Source organism: Osmia bicornis, chromosome 8, assembly GCF_907164935.1.
Source record: "Osmia bicornis bicornis chromosome 8, iOsmBic2.1, whole genome shotgun sequence".
In the NCBI taxonomy this organism is placed as follows: Eukaryota; Metazoa; Arthropoda; class Insecta; order Hymenoptera; family Megachilidae; genus Osmia; species Osmia bicornis.
The window spans coordinates 10,004,049-10,024,686 of record NC_060223.1 but is presented as its reverse complement, the minus strand read 5'-3'; the positions used below and the strand labels follow the sequence as shown (position 1 = coordinate 10,024,686).

General features: G+C 42.8%; 1 protein-coding gene across 4 annotated transcripts in view; it reads right to left on the bottom strand.

The window, feature by feature from the left end:
• Nucleotides 1–422: 422 nt before the first annotated feature.
• LOC114879941 (spectrin beta chain, non-erythrocytic 5) overlaps nucleotides 423–20,638 on the bottom strand; it is a 36,620-nt gene continuing 16,404 nt past the window's right edge. For 2 of the 4 annotated variants that reach the window (XM_029195378.2, XM_029195375.2), the window contains exons 4-20: nucleotides 15,675–15,900; nucleotides 15,323–15,600; nucleotides 13,637–15,257; nucleotides 12,565–13,556; nucleotides 12,169–12,485; nucleotides 11,726–12,103; nucleotides 10,995–11,660; nucleotides 10,638–10,923; nucleotides 9,856–10,074; nucleotides 9,335–9,777; nucleotides 8,998–9,051; nucleotides 4,501–8,860; nucleotides 2,473–4,435; nucleotides 2,258–2,392; nucleotides 2,070–2,144; nucleotides 1,809–1,840; nucleotides 423–1,701 (exon numbers count right to left, since the gene is read on the bottom strand). In XM_029195378.2, the coding sequence (XP_029051211.1) occupies nucleotides 1,465–1,701; nucleotides 1,809–1,840; nucleotides 2,070–2,144; nucleotides 2,258–2,392; nucleotides 2,473–4,435; nucleotides 4,501–8,860; nucleotides 8,998–9,051; nucleotides 9,335–9,777; nucleotides 9,856–10,074; nucleotides 10,638–10,923; nucleotides 10,995–11,660; nucleotides 11,726–12,103; nucleotides 12,169–12,485; nucleotides 12,565–13,556; nucleotides 13,637–15,257; nucleotides 15,323–15,600; nucleotides 15,675–15,900 (12,282 nt within the window). In that variant the 3' untranslated portion in view covers nucleotides 423–1,464. The remainder of the gene's footprint in view (nucleotides 1,702–1,808; nucleotides 1,841–2,069; nucleotides 2,145–2,257; nucleotides 2,393–2,472; nucleotides 4,436–4,500; nucleotides 8,861–8,997; nucleotides 9,052–9,334; nucleotides 9,778–9,855; nucleotides 10,075–10,637; nucleotides 10,924–10,994; nucleotides 11,661–11,725; nucleotides 12,104–12,168; nucleotides 12,486–12,564; nucleotides 13,557–13,636; nucleotides 15,258–15,322; nucleotides 15,601–15,674; nucleotides 15,901–20,638) is intronic. The other 2 variants (XM_029195376.2, XM_046286902.1) reach the window with 2 other exon arrangements.

Below are 20,638 nucleotides of genomic sequence, written 5' to 3'. Positions count from 1 at the left end.
ACTTTATAAACATTACCGGATAGTTTATTAATTGCTACTTAAGAATTTTATTTCATTATCAAGGTTGAATCATTTGTTGTTATCATTGTTGCATTTAAGTTTTAATTTAAGTTGTATGAAAGACAGAGAAAGAGATTTTATGTGAATGTTTGGAAAAATTTGCAAAGGACAAAGTGTTTCTTGGTGAAACTGATCTCTTTGTTGAGTGTTTCTGTAATATAAGAGTTTTCTTTCAGTGTCTTGTATTAACGGCTGTACTTAAGATTCTATTTTTATGTAAAGAAATACTGCCAAATGATAAAGATGTTTTGTACTAGTTGTAAAATAAAGGAAACATGTTATTACAAATTTTGCAGTTAAATTTATCAAGCCTTGAACTAGAGATCTACAAAAGCACAATATGAATTTTAAAATAAGAAACATCGGGTTCATTACATTTATTTCGCTTTCTTCAATTCTCAGTTGTCGACACCTTAACGCGAGAAAAAGGTTGTCGATCTGCTTAACTACGGAGTAGTACCGACAAGGCTACATAATACATTATTATTCTTTATGTATTAAATACACTTTACACATTGTAATATTACTTTGTTGTAAAAAAAAAAACAAAAAAGAAAAAGAAGAAATGATATAATATTTAAATCTTGAAAAATATGTGTACATATTGCTGATACTTTAATACATTATAGGGTCATTGGTCCCGAATAGATGTTCTCAAATATATAATATTTGCAACATATATTATGACATCTACAACTTAAACCGTATACGATTCATGTATACGCATGTTCTTTTTCATACATTTCAACATTTCTCGTAAAGTCAGGTACACTTTAAATAAATTCATTAACGACCATCGCGTGTAAGGTATAAGTTCTAACATAATTCTTTCCTTTGTAGCTTTACGGTGCATTTAAAGAGATTTATGAAACAATTTAACGATCATAGTAACATCGGATTCATTTTCACGGTATATAATTCATTTTTTAATTTTTGTCACTATAAAATCCATATGTTGCATTCTTTAACAATTTTTTAATAATGCTTTTTTAATTCCTGACACATCAGGTGTATTTGTTAATATTTGAGTTGATCATGTATCACAGAACTTTGTAAAAATCATTATTATACTGTAAAATAAAAATTCATAATTTTCTGGATAAAAGTAATTGTATAGCTGTAAAAAGAACTGAAAAAATAATCAATTATGCCATGAAGTTCTCTTTTACATGGTCAACTCAACCCATTTCACGTCATTAAACAACGTGAACAATATAAAGTATATATCTATTCGAATAAAACTTGTATAGTACATAAATAAATTTACACGAGTTGTTAACATACTATGCAGCAAGGATAGCACATGCACATGTTCTTCCTAACATTTTCAAAGGAACTTTACATAGTGTTTACCACATTGTTCCATGAAAATCTGCACGCCTTTTTACTTCATTCTCAATTGGGTTACGACTGAGATGGTTTCTTACGTCTACCAAATAAGTTGCTCAAAACAGAACTCCTTTTATAATCGCGATCCTTACGATTGTTACCCACGCTGTGTTCACTTTCTGATCCACTTTCGCTAGCTCTCCTACCGTCTACGACTGTAATATTTTGAGCGTTCTGTGGAACCGCCGGGGGTGCCACATATGGTGGCAAAGAAACTGGTCTACCCGTGAACGAATTATTTTGCTGCATACCCTACAACAGGCACATTATACAAATAAATACTACATGATGAAAATGATCTCATACAAAATACTTTCATATTATAGAAATATGGAATGGAAAAACTTTTGTCTATTTACCTGTCTAATATTTATGGGAACATTTCCATATGCTGTAACAGAAGAAATTGTTTTTTGCAACATTACTTTCTTTTGTCTTTTAGTATGTAATAGCTACTCTTATTCAGAAAAGCATTCTTTTTATAAAAATATAATTGACTTTCACAATTAGGGATATAACATAGGACAAGTGATACAATAAAGAATTGAAAGATGAAGCATCTCATGCAAAAATGAATTACGTTTTGTGAAAGACAACTGAAACAGTTGACAATGACTAACCAGGATCATGAGGAGCACTCCACTGAGCCATTCTGTTTGGTGGAGGGGCGCTTGATGGCAAAGGGGGTGCTAACTCTACAAAACAATCATGAGTTCTTAAACGTTCAACGAGAAAAATAAAAAGGGATACTCTACACGTAAGTACACATACTGGATTACAGTGGTTCCCTAAAAGTATTTATTAATACCTTGATGTTGTGTACTGAGATCTACGCTACTTTGTCTATGCCAAGTTGCATTTGATGAATACTGGCCAGATCCGTTATGGTTCAACGTAGCACTACGTTGCTGATAAACGGCCCTCCCTTGCACGTGTTCTGTGTCTGTGAACATTTCATCTATGACCTCGTGTTTCGGAGGAATTGAATTTCTTTAAAATTATACATATTAAATTAACGTGTACCATCGCGTCTGTATTGGGGTAGAGCTTCCGAGCTTGGCGACCTCATTGGAATAGGAGGTGGAGCTCCTCTCGGGGGTATCGGTGGTTTGTCTCCAGAATTCGCTTGATACTGATCTCTCTGACTCGCCAATTGTTCTTGTTGGATCAATTGTTGCTGTTGCGCCAACAATTGTTGCTGTCTATGCATTTGCAGAAACTCTGTCTGCGTTTGAGGCGGTTCGTTCCTCTGCGAACCTATGAACTCTGTATTATTCTGTGGATCGCGTTTCTGTTGATTTTGCCTGTGCATTTGAAGAAACTCGATCTGCACGCTGCTAGGAGAATGTTGATTCGATAAGTCACGTCTGATTACTGAATTTTTTCGTTCCATTTCAGGGGTCGAGGTGTGGCTACTGCCGGTCGAAACATTATCGTCACCATGTTCTATGGAGACATTTTGTAATCTCTGTAGACCTTCCTTCTGCGATTCGTCGTAGCTTAACAGCTGGAGGCTAGGTGGTAATTTAGCGTGGAATGATATCTTGTTGACCCAGTCCTCCATCTCTTGTTGATTTGGAGCTAGGAATAGAAATTCTGATCCGTCTGTACATTTCAGCCTAAACACGTTCTTCTTCTTCGTGTAATCGTCCGCTTTCTCGCATATGGCGTTGAAAATAGTAATAGGAGCAGTGGCTGCTTTGCTCAATGAAAAGTCCTCCATGTCTTTGAAGAAACACAAAAGTTGCCCACAGAGTACCGTGTAATATTGTTTCCAGGAACGTACCGCTGCCTTTTTGCCAGCACTTTGAAGCTCGTGCTTTCTTTCCAATAATCCTTGAATCTCGACTGGTGGCAAGGCGTCCATATTCTCCATCCTTTGAAGCTTTCTAAAGCTCTGAGTTCTTCTTCTGGTAGTGAAGCTGGGCGTCCTCTTCGGTTTCTTCGTGTCCACTTTCATGCTTTCGGCTCTCTTAATGTCAGGAGTGGTTCTTCTTAATTTTTCACCAAACACGTGCGATATGCCGCTGTGTGATTTTTGAATCGGAGTCGAATCTAAGTTCTCCGGCACGTTCGAAGTCTTCAAGGGTGATAATTTATTGATGGATTCGTGTTCGTCCGACGTACCATTCACTTCATCGTGCATGCTTCGATGAGGACTATCCATCAATCGTCTTCGTTCCTCTTCGCGTTTCCTCTCTTCGGTTATCCTCTGAACTTCCTTACGTTTACGTTCTTCGAGACGAGCACGTTCTACTCTCTCCTTCTCCGCCTGTCTCGCTGCCATTTCTGCTTCTTGTTGCTTTCGGAAGGCTTCTTCCAACATGGTGATACGTTGAAGAGCGTTGAATCTTTCTTCTTGTGCTTCGATGGTCTTCTCAAAGTCTTCGTGCTTCCTTATCAGTTCCTCTACCTGAGGAATACTGTCGCCCAATTTTCCATCGTGCAACATGGGCTCTCTGCTGACGATCCAGTTCTCCAAAGTCTCGGCTTCTCGTTTGAACAATTGGGTATCCAAGTTTTGTTCATAAATATGTCTTCTCTGCTCCCAAGTGTCCTTCAGAAACTGTTGCCTGTGCTGTAACGCGGATATCTTATCCTCGATTTCCTTTCCCAAAAAGTGGCCCTGTTCTATCAACTCCTGGCCAGTTTTATAAAACTTCTCGAACGCCTCGTTACGCGTCTCGATCTCCGCTTTGTACTCGCCGTGCCTCGATATTAACGCTTCAGCACCAGGCACGTCACGAGCCAAATCCGGAGCGGTTACCTTGGCCACCATCTCGTTTATCCAAGACATCAAATCTCTGTATTCGCCCAAGTACGATTGCAATTGTTCTGCCTGCGCCAGTTTGCTCCTCCTTTGAGCTGCTTTCTCCAGCAACTCGTTCCAAGCTGCCTCAGCTTCCTGGTGTTTCACGTCAATGTGTATACGAGCATCTGGGAATAACTCTATCAATCTCGAAGCTTCTTCCTTTAACGATTCGACCTAAGAAAACAAGAAAATTGTGTTACATTGCTACTGTATAATTATAAAGTATTCTTGAAACATACCTGCTCTTTCACAGCACCCAAGTCAGTTTCAAATCCTTGATGCTTCCTCACCAGAGCCTGAATGGTTTCCAAATCGTGTCCATAACCATCGGAACTGAGAGCAGCTTCCTTTTCCTGGATCCATGAAATAGTCTCATCCGCGGTTCTATCGAACATGTGCACCTGTTTTGCTCCTGCCAATGCGTCTTGTCGCGCATGAGCAAGTTCCTTAAGATCATCCCACTGCTGCTTCGTCTCCTCGATCTTCATTAATATTTTACCCTTCTCTGGATTGTTTTCTTCGATCAACTTCTGTCCATTGTCCAATACAGCGGATACTCGTCCTTCGCTCGTCGTCAAACTAGCTAAGAAGTTATCGAATATCTGAATGAGAAGCTCTACGTGTTCCACGTCGCGACCATAGTCCTCCGAGGCAGCGACAGTCGTCTGATCACCGATCCATTCGATCACTTCGTCCGCTTGTCTGATGAATTTAAAGAATTTCTCGCTTTCACGAAGTCGCTGGAATCGATAATCCTTCAGTTTCTGTAGTTCCTTAAACTTCTGCTCGATCTCCGTCTGCTTCTGCGTGATATTCTTGCTGTCGAAATGATGCCTCTCTGTCAAACCCTGCGAAAGTTTCCTCAAGTTTTCAATGTTCTTCTCGAAACCGAGAAGATCCCGTTCGATTTCCTCCAGTTTCTTCAACAAAGATTGCACAGAATCTTCGTCTTTACCGTAGTCCGTGGAAGTTAACTGCGGATGTTTCTCCTTTATCCACTGTTCCGACTCGGCAGCCTCGGCGTAGAACATCTGCGACTCAACGGCGTCGAGTAAACGCAATTTGCGGACGCTAGCCACGTCCCTGAGATGCGCCAGTTTCTCTTGCAATTCCTGTGATAATTTCTCGATCTTCTCCGATGCAAAGTGCCCGCTTCTAACCATCATTGTGGCTCTACTGACCAGAGAAGCCACCACAGGCTCCCTCGAGATTAATTCTGCTTCCAGAGCTTGGTGTTTCTTCTGCAATCTTTGCACAGTGGTCAAGGAACTACCTAGGTCGTTACTGGCAGCTAAAGGTTCCTTCTCTGATAGCCAATGTAGCTCGTCTTCGACGTCTCTCGCAAACTGTTGCAACAATTTTGCATCCTCTAAATTGTCTCTTCGTATCTGCATCGGTTCCTGTAGACTGTGGTATCTGTTTATGGTGACCATGGCTCTGTCCTGTATTTCGTCGCACATGAAGTGATTGGACCTCTGGAAACTGGTCGCTGTTTCCTTGATAGATTCGCAAGCTTCGTTGTGACCCAGGACATCGTTCTCCAAATTCGTGTGCCTCTTCAACAAATTGGCCACACTGGACAAGTCTTTTCCGTGGTCCTCCGACTGTAATTGTGTTTCTACCTCGTCCATCCAGGTCTCGAATTCGTCCAAAGTACGTCCGAAGAGCAGAGCTTGATAGGCGTCGTTCAGTCTGTTCTTCTTCAGCTCGCTGGTTTCTTGTAACAATCGCCATTCTGCCTCCAGTTCCTCCAAACGTTCCTGTATACTGTCAGCAGCATAATGGTTCTCTTCGATCAGAGCTTCTCCTTCGTTGATCACCGCTGCCACTCTTCCTTTGTTAGCCATTAATTCGCTCTCAAAAGCTGCGTGCTTTTGAATCTTGCTCTGCAAATTCGACGAGTCTCTGTAGTTCTCGTCGCTGGCTACCTGCTGCTTCTGATGCAGCCAGCCTTCTACCTCGTATATGTTTCGAAGGAATTGATGAAGATGATGGCTCTCCAGCAGCTTCTTCCTTCTAGCTCTCGCGCTATTCTGCAGTCTGTCTCTTCTAGCGCAAACCGAGGCTAATCGTTGCCTTATGATACTCGCGTCCGCGTGTTCTCCTGATAAGATCTCGTTCGCGAATTTCTCTAACTCCTCGATACGACCCAACTGCGAGACCAACATTTTTTCAAACTCCTCGTGCTTGCGTAGCAGTGCTTCGACGCCGGACAAAGATTCGCCAAGGTCGTCGTTGTTAAGGAAGGCTTCTTTCGTCGCCAACCAACTGTCAGCTTGATCAGCTTGCTCTTTGAATAACTGCAGCTGATGAGCCTGGGTCAATTTTTGTCTCCTCGTTTCCCAGGCGTTGATTAAATCCTGCCTGATCTCCTCCAAGTGTTCTAAATCATCCTTCACGTCCTCGTTGATAGCGAGAAGCTTCTGACCGTGGTCTTTCAAGGCTTTAAACGTGTCCTGTCTGCCATCGATCTCTGCCTTCCTCTCTTGATGAAGCTCCAGCAGGGCTTCGGCCTCGGATATGGTCGTCGGTGGTTCAGACTCGTCCATGCGTTTAATCGTATCCGCCACCCAAAGTTCCAGCTCGTGCAGGTCAGCTTGGAATTTGTGCAAGGTGTAAGCTTGATTCAAAGCTTCGCGACGGTGCTGAGTGAGACGCTGAAGATCGTCCCAATTCGATTGCAATTCTGACAATATTCCGTTGATTTGCGGTGCCTTGTCTGGGTACTTCTGCGACAATTCTCGAGCCTCTGCTTTGTGCTCCTTTAGCTTTCCTTCTATGGCCGTCATGTCTCTCTCCATCGCCTCTTGTTTCCTCTGTAGATGTTCAACAGCAGGCAAGTCCTTACCTACGTCCGTGGTGTTCATGGCGACTGATTTTTCGATAACTCTCTGACTGGTATCGTCTATGTCCCTGTTGAACAGGTGAATCTCCAATGCTCCAGCTAATGTTTCTCTATAGGCGCTCAATGCTCCTTGGAGACCTTTCCATTTATTGTTGAAATTATCACGACGTTGTTGGATAGCCTTAGCTTCGTTGTCCCTGCCTTGTTTAATTAATTTATCTGCCAATGCGTTGATCGTCTTTATCCTAGAGTCATCGACTCTCATGTCGCTATCTACATCGTCGAGTTTTCTTTGGAGACTCAAACAGTGCTCGTAGTCTTTTCCAGTGTCCCCTGCTTGGACCATCATTTCTTTGTCCCGTATCCACGCCTCGATTTTTTCTACTTGATTGTTGAATTCTAGAATATCCTGTGCTTCTTCCAAACCTCTACCACGGTTGCCAGATTCCAATAGAAGTTTCCTCCAGGATGCATGCAGATGTTCCAGCTGTTGTCGGATTTCATTGCTCGCCGGATGTTTCTGTGCAAGCAGTGTCTCTCCTTTGGCTTTGATTTCCTCGATTCTGCTTTGATTCGCAGCCAGTTCTGCCTGGAACGCTTGATGTTTCTGTAATTTCTTGATCTTGTCTTCCAAACTGGACACTTCTCCTTTCGACGCCTCAGCCTCGAGTTTCTTTTGTTTCTCACCGATCCAGGACTCTGCTTCTGCCACATCTCTGACGAACTGCGCATGCAATAAACCAGCTTCCAATCTCTTTCTTCGCACGTCGCACAAGCTGCGAATTCTCGCTCGTCTTTGCACAACTTCGCTCAGTCTTCTTGCAATCGTGGGTGAGTCGAAGTGATTCTGCGCAAGAAGCTTATCCCCGTGTTCTTGCAGGGCTGTTAACTTCTCCTCTTGCGTTACGAGCAATTTTTCAAACTCGTTGTGTTTCTTCACTTGGGCATCCACCTCCTCGACCGAGTCTCCAAAGTTGTCGCCGCTTAATGCGGCTTCCTGAGTGGACGACAAATTGTCTAATTGCTTGGCATCTCGCAGGAAGAAGTGCAAGTCTATCAGTTGATCCAGATGAATCTTCTTCTGCTGCCAGGCAGTGTGCAACTTTTGCCTTTCATCGAGCAACTGATTGCACTTCTCTTCTACTTCTACGGCAGCGTAATGACCAGTTTGAACCATGGCTTCACCTAAATCAAGAACTGAACTGAAGCTGTCCTCTCTTGCTTCGATCTCTCCTTTCAGAGCTTCGTGCTCTGCCTTCAAAATTTGCGCGCTCGCAGCATCCCTCACTTTATCCTCCGTTGACATCGTGGCACGAAGACCAGCCGCCCAATTCATCAGGTCTCTGACTTGAGTCAAAAATCGTTGCAGATCGCAGCTTGCTTGCAACTGATCCCGTCTATGCGCTGATCTTTCCTTCAGTTCTTCCCAGTGAGCGACTACGATTTGTTGCTGTTGATCGATATGCACCGCGTTATTACCCGGATAGTGTGCTTGCAATCTGGACGCATCTTCAACGAGAACTTGAAGCTGCGCTTCCAACGCGACTAGATCGTTTTCGAAACCTTCGTGACGTCTAATTAACGCCAGGACGGAATTCAAATCGCGTCCCAGATCTTCCGGTAAGGCTGCTTCTTTTTCTTGTATACGAGATAAAGCCTCCGCAACGTCTCGATGGAATCTGTGGATTTCTCCCGCAGCTTGCAACCTCTGCTCGCGATTTCGAATGAGGCCAAGAAGATGTTGCCAGGATTCTCTGATAAAGTAGTGAAAAATATTTATAAAGACTACTTATAGGATAGTCTTTACGTTACATTTATATACAATAGCCAGAACAGTTCATATTTGCATTCATATAATACAGCATTATAAAATTCTACAATATACACTTACTCCATTGCGGCATGCTGTCTCTGCACCTGACTTACAGGGTCATCATCCTCTGGTCTGCGTTAAATATATATACAAAAATACTGTTAGTGACCCAACACCGCTATAATCACACCTGATACCATTCTATTCTTTTATAAAGTAATTACAATATTTTTTCAAACACCTCTATTATTTATGTATCATCAGATTAAAGACTACATTAACATTATTAAAAGTAATGGCAACATCATTAACTAAATTCATAAAACTGAACATGCATTTAGTGAAATAAAAGTTTCAAAGTGCCCTGAACCAAATAAATTCTAGATGTATGTTTAATGTAACGATATAATCATACCCTAATTGTTCCTGTCGTTTCTCGATATCTTGAATATAAGGGCTCTCATTAGCGATCAGTTTTCTAGCCAACTCTTCGCATTGGTTGAATCGTTCTGAGCCAGCCTCTATTCTATGCTTAAAATCATTGAATTTAGCTTGCAATATCAGTAAGTGTTCGTAATCTTGACCATAGTCTTCGGAGGCAGCTGCCTGTTCCTGTTCCTTGATCCATTGCTCTAATTCTCTACTTTCTAAGAAGTATTCATGGCGATACATACTCTCCATCAAACGTTGCTGCCTTACTGTGGCTAATCTTTGCAAAGCACGCATTTGCTGAGCAATTGCTTGTTGCTTGTTCGCTATTGCTTTGCTATCAGGGTGTTTAGCATTAATCATTGTAGATGCTGTATGTCCCATCTCCGTTATAATACCGTTATAAGTATCCAACTCTAGTTCGACCGCCTGTGACATTAATTAATTTCCAATAATTTACTTAACATTATTCCTAATACATTAATGACGATGCGAAGGTAATTCTACCTTGTGCTTTGTTAACAATTTCGTTGCAGCATCGCGATCTCTGCCATAATCAGTGGAACTAAGAACGTCGTTCTTTTCGTTCAACCAGCTTTCAACTTCTCCTGCCTCGAAGAAGAATTCTTGCGCTTTCAGAGATAAATCTAAAGTCTTGCTTCGCTCTGCGGCTTTTTCTTGCAGGTCCCTCCACGCTTCGTCAAGTACATCACACAGTTCTCGTATCTATATAAATGTGTAATTACGTCAGAAAAAAGCAAATGCGAGGAAAAAAATGTATCATTAGTTTCGACAAAGAAAATTTTACAAACAAGTTGTCTCCATTGCTAAAATGAATAAAATAAAATCCTGTTAACATATATACAAATATAAAATGATCTACATCAATGCGGCACATCGAAAATAAAATAATTCTTCAAATAATTCATCTGGAATAATTTATACAAGTCAAGCACATGCACGTGTTAAACTTTGAAAAGTTTAGTTTGCTGTTTAAAAAATTGTATATGTTTTATGACACTGAGGGTACTTTATCATGTTATATTATTCAATTTTGACGATTATTTAACAATTATATTATTACTTTTTCAACAAAACAACGCTATTCATGCACTGCCGACTCTGTGCCGACCTTACCTCTACAGACCCAATACTCTTGTAACAGTCCCAACTGTACAAAAATTACAAACTTTTATTTTAAATTTCACCATTTTGCGTAAGAATATGTATATCTGAATTTTCCCTGCAAATATCTTCAAGTTACATTTTAATATTTCTACATCCATTACCTTCTTCTTTTCTGGATGAGCCTGATCGATCAAAGTCTGTCCAGAAGCTAAAGTTTTATCTATCATGGGTTGATGTCCCGCAATCTCAGCCTCGAGTTTCTTGTGCTTCTTATGCAAGGTCTGAGCTTGGTGCAAATTTTGCCCAAGGTTCGTCGAAGACGCTTGAGGAAGATGATCTTTTATCCACTGTAACTCAGCGTCCAACTCAAAACCGAATTTGTGGAAACGTAAGCTTTCTTCTAAAGCTTCTCGTCTTCTCTTAGCTGGTTCCTTTAAGCTACGGAATCTATGCAACGATAAAACAGAGATATTAAAAATGAACAAGTTTTTAGTAAGATACGTATAAATAATACGTACTTTCTTTGAGTCGCTTGGCTAGCTTTCAATATATTAGCAGCATCAAAATGTCCTTCGTGAGCCATTTCCTCACCCATGGCAACAAGATCGTCCACTTTCTGTTCCCACTGACACATGTCGCTTTCCAACGTTTGATGTTTCTTCAACAACTCTTTGCAACTTCGAAGATCTATTCCGACTTGCTTGCTCTGCAAACAGTTTTCAATTTCTTCCAATTTTAACCTGGCATCCTCCATGGTACGATTGTAACCATGTTGGGAGGCAGCTTGTCTCAATCTTCGACCTTTCTCCAGAGACAAAGCCACCAATCTATCCCACTGATCGTTCAATTCCTTCAGTGTTTTCCCCACGTCGTCTGATCTATAATTCTCTTCGGATATTAAAGCTTTGCCAGCCTTGTTCACTGCTCTCAATTGTCCCTCATTGGCTCTCAGTTCTCTTTCAAACGCTTCGTGCTTCTGAAGCTTTCGCTCGAGATTGTTTAAATCGCGATAACTCTCATCGGACGCGGTTTTCATTTTGTCGCCCAACCAATCGCGAAGATCATCCACCTCGGCTGAAAATTGTTGATAGTGTTCCGATGCTTTCAGAGCAGCTCGTCGTCGCTGGGCAGCGTCTTTGACCGCCATTCGTCTTGCCAGAACTTGATTCCTTCTTTCGTTAATGCTGTTGACATTTGTTTCGATTAATATTCTTACTTACCGAAATTCTTCCTTATCCAGAATACTTACTAGTCCTTGTCGTAATGATTCTGAGCGATCAGTTTATCAGCAGTGTCGCTGAACGCTTTCAACCGATCGTCCTGCGCGTGAAGTGTATTCTCAAACTTCTCGTGCTGTTTCAGCAAAGCTTCAACGTCGTCCAGAGATTCTCCTAGATCGGTGAAGTCTAGGAACGCCTCGTGGGAACTAGTCGTGGCTTCGATTTGATCAGCCTCGCGATTAAATTGTTGTAACTCTAGACACTGTTGAAGCCAAGCTTCTTTCGCGTTCCAGTCTGATGTCACAGCTTGGTACAAACCGCGCAACTTATCCAAACGCTCGCTGACATCTACCAAAGCTGAATTACGGTGTAATAATTGATTTCCAAGCTCTTCGACTTCACGAAACCTGAAGAGTTAAACGTGCGAATGAATAATTCAATGGTATGGAGTCACATGAAACACGATACTTACTCGTCTTCTCGCGTTCGTACATCTTCTCCGAGTTCCATGTGCTGTTTTCTGAGTTGCTCTGCGGTTGCAACATCCCTAACAGGTTCTTCAACCTTCATTGTTTCTTGCACATCGGCAGCCCAATTGATCAAGTTCTTCGAGCTGTTCATGAAGATTTGTTGGCCTACCGCGTCTTCCAATCTGGACCTGCGCTCTTTAGCCTTCGTTTGGACTTGATTCCAAAGCTCTTTAATTTCGTTTTGTCTTGCGTTTACGTTATTTAGTTCGTGAGGGTAGGAACTCTTCACACTGTTGGCTAATAGATTCACTTTACGTACCTAAAATAAAAAATCGTTAGATATAAGAAACAGGAAGAACTTCAAAATTTTTATTTTTACAGTAGAGATTCGTATGTACTTTTTCTTCGACCGGTGCCAACTCCCTCTCCAAGTGTTGATGTCGTCGCTGCAAAGCTTGAACCGTTTTCAAATCAGGTCCTAATTCTGCGGTGTCTAATTGGGTGATTTTTTCTAACATCCAATCATGAGCTTCGTCGCAAGTCCTATTGAATAGTTCCACGCTCGAAGCTCCTTCCAGGCTCTTTTCTTTCTGCGCTTTCAACCAATTTAAATGGTCCCAAAGTTGATGGATGTGCCTTTGTCTAGCCTTCACTTTGTCCAGCTGACTGTGACCTTGTCTGACGAATTCATCGACTGCAGCATCGATAGCTTCGACCCGTTTTCCCGAGGCTGATAGATCCGTGAGGAATTTCTCGTACTTCCTCTTCGCGGTCTCGACGTTGTCTCGCTTCAACGTTACCTCGTCGGCTCTCAACATCTTTTCCTTGTCCTTGATCCATTTCTCGAAGTCGTCGCATTCGCGATAGAAGCCATAAAGTCGGATGGCATCTTCCAACAACGCGTGTCGCTTCAATGCCAATTCCTGAAGCTCGCTGTAAGTATCGTTAATCTTTTTCTGTCGTTTCTCCACACTGTCCCCGTCGGAGGCAGTTTTCCTCTTGATCGGTTTCACCGTTGACTTGATAGACTTCACTCTTCTAACAGGAACTAACTGCTTCACCATCTTCGTCTTCTTCACTCTTTGCGTTACTCTCACCTTTTCTGGTCTCCTGACTTGAACCTGTATCACTTTAGGCTCAATTTCACGTACATAATTCGCCGGGACAAAACCATCGGCACCATCCACCTTTCTAACGCTCCACCAGTCTGGATTTGTCTTGTTCAACAAGAACATTATCTCACCTTTAACCATGTGCATACCCTGACCGTTAAACGGATATAAACTTTTCACTTGGGGTACCAGTCGGTCCTCGAGGACCATTTTGGGTTCCAATCTTTCCACGACTTCGTCCACCCATTCGTCCTGTGGAACCAATCTTATCTCTTTACCTAACAGAAGTAAAATGATCGTTAAACTTTATTCAAGAAAGGAATGTTACTTATCTTTGTAATACGATATAAAGACTTACTCCATTCTTCTTGTTCCAACTCGGCAACCGGTTCTGGATCAGCAGACAACTCAAGAGTTGAAATCCCGGACTTGATAAGCTTCTCCGCTTGCATGTTCAACGATTGCACGTCACCTTTGTAGGCATTCAGCTCTCCTTCGAGATCTTTATGCCTCTGCAAAAGTGCTTGTGCGCTAGGTTCGTCTACGCCGTAGTCTTCGGAAGCTACAAGTGCCATCTTCTCGTTCATCCACGAGTCCGCTTCGTTAGCGTCCGCATAGAATTGAAAAGCTTCTGCCGCATCATCTAATTGCTTCTTCCTGAGGGCCGCCAACTCTTCCAACACCTTCCAGTGTTCTTGCAACGAATCAATGCGATTCTGTATCTCCAAGGAGGACGGATGATTGTCGGCGATCAATTTCCGTCCGGCATCGCAAAGCTGTTCGGACTTTGGCCTTCGTACCTTCATCTCGTCTTGCAGAGCCTTGTGCTTCTGCTGCAACGAGATGACTGCTCGTAAATCCTTCGCGGATATCCCAGCTTTGCAGATCCGTTGTTTCTCGATCAGCCAGGACTCCTCGTCCTCGTGATCTTGCAGAAAATGAAAGAAGTTCCTGGCATCCTCGAGACGAGCTTTACGTTCCTTACTGTATTCCACCAAATCGTCGTACGCGCGGTTCAACATTTCCAATTTCTGTTGCAGAAGAGGCACTTCTTTGCTCTGAGGCTGAGCCAAGTGCTGAGCAGCTTGTCTACCGAGTCTCCTCTGTGTCTCCCCGAGAGCGGTTACCTGCAGCTCCTGCAAGCTGTGCTTCTGCAACAAATCCTCGACTCCCAACAAATGCGGACCAACGTCGGTGCTCTGGAAATTCAGCTGCAACTCTTGAATCGAGGCCAAAGTCGTGTCGATCTCTCGCATTAGACTCATGAGGAAACTAAGAGCAACCAAGTTGGACTTGTGATGGTCCAGCAGGGCAAGAAGCTCTTTCCACCTCTGCAACACTTCCTGTTCCCTGACTCGTACCCTTTCCAGGCCGTGATAGTTCTCTCTGACAAGCTCCTCCGACATGTTTGTCAGATCGTGGAAACGTTCTTCTCGCGCTAAAATATCAGCGCTGATGGCTTCGTGTTTCTTCACCGTTGCATCCACCTGAGCCAAATTGCTACCGTATCTTGGATCTGTTAACACCTGGATCATTTCTTTCAAGTAGCCTTCCCTCAGAACGCTCTTTCTTTCGAATTTGTAGTTCAATTGTTCTAGCCTTTCTTGCCGGAGTAATTCAGTTCTCAGAGCGACTTCCCTGCGATGCTCGGCTCGTTCCAGTTCCACCCAATTTCTTTCGATATCGTGCACCAATTGGCCCTCCTGAGGCGTAAACGCCGGCTGATTTAAAGATTTCAATTGGGTGTTTATGTGAAAGTACAAAGCTTCTATTTCGGAACGCTCTTTGTACTTTGGCGGCTTCTCCACCGTTCTGTATTGTTTGAAAGCTAACAATTCTCGTTGAATGCCCTCCAGAGAGTTGGGAAAATTCCTGTTCTCCAGAACCTCTATTTTCATCTTGATCCATTCCAACAAATCCGTTGTAAGCTTTTCGTAATGGATCTTCATCTTGTCAGCGTCCATCATTTGTCCGACAATCTGGAAACATTAAACACAGACAAATGAGTAATTTAAAATTAAGCTTCCTTGAATGATTCACGTACGTTGGCGATACGCTTGCCACTCTTGATCTCGTTTTTCATCCTGGCAAAGGTGTGGTAATAAGAAGCGACGTAGGTGATGATGGATTTCTCGTCTGGCCGAGCTGTATCCACGTCTTCCGCGTCCAACAATCGCGGTATCCCAAGTTCGGAATTAGCCACGTCAAAGGCATAATTAAGATTGTCAATGTTTTTATTCTGTTGCAGTTCCGACCAATTGACCAAGTCTGGTCTGTGGGCATGAATAAGGGCATTGAAGCCAAGACCGCTCCTCCAGGATCCTGCAACGAACCATCACGCGTATAGACTTCAAATTACTTCTAATTAAACCTTACAACAAACGTGTCGCAATTACCGGTGAAATCTTGGATGTTAACGCTAGGATACCCATTGGTCTTCCTCTGACACCAGAGTAACAGAGCATCTTTGGCTGATTTCTTCTCGCTGCTGTCATTCTCTTCGTCCACGTCGATCTCGATCTCTTGAATTTGGAACCTCAGAATGATCGTCCATATCAAACCGAGTATCAATCTCGGATTCCCATCCACGATATCCTCTGCTCCTATACTCTCCAAGCGAACCTACAAATAATCAAAAGTAATTCGTATAATTGCATAAGTAAAAGGAAGGGGGGAGAAAAAAGGGCATCAGTCGAGGCGTTATCGTCGATCATCAGATTTCTCTTTCTAGATTTCATGAAAATTCCTTGCCGTTGGATCAGGTGAACGCAACCGCATAACGTGCCCGTAGAATTTATGAGAAGGGATCGGTGGCGGACTTCTGGCACAATGATATTCGCATTCCATCGTACACGTGTGTACACATACGCGGACGCGATAAGTAAAAGAGAGGAATGCACGTTCGCTGGCTATTGGCATCGTGTGCATTGCGTAAAGAGTGGGCCTTAATGGGCGCCTATGCACGAGCATCTTGCCACGATAAAACGGACATGCAGCCACGTTGCGTCATGTGAAAAGTAACAACTGCTAGACGGCCTTGAGTGTAACACATGTGTACGATAAAAAACCGATGTGCAAGTTATGCCAGATCATCCGTTTACAGTTATTATCGTTGAGCCATGGTCAAAATGTATTTCGTCTCGAGAGAATCCGAGGAGAAACGAAGGGAGAGTCGAAGGGGTGCCTTCTTCCCCTAAGCTTCCTGGAGGGAAGCCTAAACTCGACGGTCCCGTATTTCTACGATGAAGTTGCACCGGTGTTTCAACTTACAGCTTCATTGATTTCGAACGTAAAAGAACAATCGAAGGCCCGAAGAAACCTTCCCGCTCTCGGCTACGTTATTATACTTAATCGCGGTTGCGCGCCTGAAGCGCGACGTTCTCGCGATTGTTGGAATGCCGTCCGATCACTTGTGCCATGGTCTATCAAGGCCATTGGGAAATGAAAATCGTTTCTTTCAGGTCGACTGACATCTCGAGGAATTCGAAAGATACAAAAGAGAAAGAAAAAAAGAAAATCGAAAGGTAAGGGTGAAAATAAAACGCATCCTGAAAGTCGAAACTGGCTTGCCGTAATGAAATTGTCAAGTTAAATTGAACGCTGCCATTTTTGGCCCCTAAATGCCTCGTTGCTTAATTATTTTTAAAGACCCGGAGTCTAATCGAAGTAGTTCAATTTATTCTTTTCAATTAGAGATAAGTGAAAATGATACTCTGTTTATATAAAAGTACGCGACGATAGCCTTCAAGATCATTCTCATTTCCATGCGGAAGTCGTACGTTATTCCCAGGCGCGAGCATCGAACCATTACACCTCGTCTAATTACCAACGTTGCGAACAAGAGTTCGAGCTGATTGAAAAACGATGCGAACCTCGCAAACAAATTCAGTCAATTTGCATTAGAATCAATCATCGCGCCTTTGCGAACTACCTTGCGGCGCCATGGCGTGTAAACAAACGCTGCAAGACTCGCCAAGGCAAATGCGCTCTTCCTGTCGCATAATTTGCGCGCGTGGAACGACGGGCACCCATCACGGATCGTCGAAGTGATCGATAATAACGGATCTTCGATCTGCATAACAGGCTTTAGAGCAGGCGCGTTATCATTTTTCTGGGATTGCGGGCCCTCGAATGGGCGCTGTTTATTGCTTTAAGACTTTAAGAAGTCATCGAAGGGGTAGAGATCGCAGGATTATCTTTAAGTCTGGTAACCCGTTAACCTGGCCACGGGGATCAACCTTCGAATTTCCAAGCAGTCGAACTGCATACGATCACGTTATAACCGAGCGGCTATCAGCGGCGTATGAATAATGAATGAGCCCCGAGCTGCATAGTAAGACTGGAATACGGTACTGTTACATCCAACGTAAAGGTGGGGTTACAGTTAAAACTCGTGCAACGAGACAGCCAGCCAATAAACGGCATAAGGGCAACGGCGTTAAATAACCGGTATTCGTACCACGGCGAACGCTTTTTCCTGCAAGCCACGCCGAGTCAGCCCGAGTGCAACACTCAGCCGACCAGATCCAAACGACCCGGCCCTGTTCCCCTTTCCCTTTTCCATCCTTGTTTTCCTTCCTTGATGAAAATTATCCCGCAAAGTGTCCATTAGACGCATCATCATCATTCTGTACTCTTAAGGAGACGTCGTACGGTATGATCATCATTCGATCAATTACAACGCTGTTCCTCGAGTTCTTCTATCAACATCAATTCAAATATCCTCATCGATCCCTAATGACAGCATCCATTCAGCTCTTAATAAGAGAAAATTTATTACATCTCTCATTGAACCTTACACTTTGATCTTCCAGCTGCTGGCGCAACGCAATGGCGAGATAATAGAAGGAGAAATTTCATCCCCATCTGTAAATTGATTCGCGCGATCAATATTCATTCTTCGGATTTATTTCCATCCCATAAAGTATCGGATCCTGTACGGTGAACTAGTTTAAGAGCGAGAATGATTAATCCGTCCGAGGATCTTCCAACAACTTTACAAGGTATTTTCTCGTTAAACAGGTTGCTCCTGGTATCCTACTTAAACGTACTCGATGTCCTTAAAGATATCCTCCCGTAATACTTATCGGATCAACCATTCATTCGTTTCGATTTAATTGCCGTTGCACCGTTATCGGTTACACTCATCCTGGAGGAATATCCTGATGCAGGTTTATAGGACTTGTCTTCTGTATTACTTGTTTTAATAAAATATTTAATGAAGTTGCGAATACGTAGTTGAATTTCAAGCTCCGGACGATGTCGTAGGAGATAGTGGGTCAGGGAAGCGAAGCGTGAAATAAAATTGCCCGAGGAATATTAATTTGCCATCGTACAATTATTCTACTAGGCACGCGTACATTTCTGAATGAATTCAATAATTTTCTTAACTAGCCGGTACTCGCGAATTATCTTCGTTTACCGTTTGTCGAACGGCATTCGCAAACGCGAGATTAAATTTCGTCTCATTTTCTCTGAACAATCTTCTTCACCGCATCGACGCGCTTCGGGACGGCGCGGCGCAAAGAGAAGCAAGCAAAGCGAGTTAATGGAAACGTTCGCGGAAATTAATTCCATCGTGGCTGTAATAAACTGCAGGGACCATGGTGTACGGTCTCCGCGGGACCAATGGAATGGGATCAAGCATTCTTAATGCATTTAACGTGCAATTTTACTCCTACGTTCAACGTTCACCGCGTCTAGCGACACAACGCAACAACTAATGACCATCGTTTAGCCGACGATAAGATCATTATTTAACCCTTTACAGACGGATTAAGATGGGATCTATCGCGAAGTGAAAACGAGGCTTCGGTTTCCATAGAGTAAGTTAATGGTAGGATGGAAATCCACGAACCACGAGTGATTTCCATCTACCTAATTCTTCTTTACTCGAATCTGTTCGACTCGGGCCGCGTAGCGGTTTTCCTACGGCATCGTTTACAACTGGCAACGGGCATTCTTGGCAGTATTGCGGAATGTGGATCGAAGGCACGCGAACGGCAACTCCAAAAGGACATTCCTGATCGTGACCGTGCAGACACGAGGCTGCACACCGGGAACGGAAAGATTCCCGGTGTTTCGTCATCGTTTAAGGAATCATATGTGCCGATTCTCATCGGTTATCCCGCTTTACCGTTAAACCTGTACCTCTTCGACAAACTGGACCTCTCTGTTTCCTGCATCGTCACGGTATTAGCCGCCGAACAGCTGGGACCATTTTTTTTTCTCTCCTCTCCTCGTTCGTCTGGTTACGTTGAATATTGAAAAATTTTTTTCTTTTTAATGAAAATATAAATTCACGGCAAAGTCGTATTTCACTTGTACCGTTAACGATCCAGATTCCTCCTCATGGAAAGTCGAGAAGATATTTATAATAAACGTCTAATTTGTTGCGTTCGAGGTCCTAAGTAGCCTCTTTCTAGATTTTCGAAACGCTACTGTACTGCTTTCTCTGGTTTTACGCTAAAAAGAGAAACCTGGGAAATGCATACGAGGTCATCGACATAAAATCGTATTCAATTATTTTTTTTAGATCCTGGATTATTTATGGAATAAAATAATTTCAAACAAGTTATTTTATACGATGATCGAATATATGGCAAAGCACCGGAAGAAGACGAGTTCCCAACCGATAATTATACCACAATGATCGTGACTCATGGTGATATTAAGTCATGCATCCTACGTTAACTTTAAGCCCGCATCGAGCTTGTAATTTATTATACAATTCTGATATTTTATGAAAATTGAAATATCTAACACCTCGGATCAGTGGATCATTGCATAAGCGATAATTTAAATATAATTTTTGGATATTCTGGAAATTGTATTAAAGAAAGAAAAAAAATATTCGTTGCCTGTAATTATTCCTCCGATCTTTGTACCACATTCGTATCCCATTTGGCCGCAATCGTGACGCGATATTAATTCGCGGCCCGATAAGCGACTTACGTCTGCTCCAATTAATTGTTTACCCGGCCATTTCTCATTTTATCCTCGTTTAAACGGGGCGACGCCGTCGCGAGGGTTATCAGCGACCGTTCGAACGCAAACTCGTATTCCCAGTTTAATCATTCACCGCGATACCCTTCGTGACAATTATTGAGAAGTAGTCAAACAAAGTGAAATCCTTGTCTACACGATATCACAAATTGCTAGATGCTTTATCTTTTCTGAATCAGCTGACAAGTCATCGTTCTTTAAACAGAATCATCGAAATACCGGTTGAAAGATTCGTTTAGAAGAAAATCGAAGGGTCGGTCCAAGGTATAGACAGGCCTGTACGATCGGTTCCTTGGGTCGGAGCAGCTCTAACGTGAAATGATCAACACACGAGCAACGTATGTGCCGTCTGGTT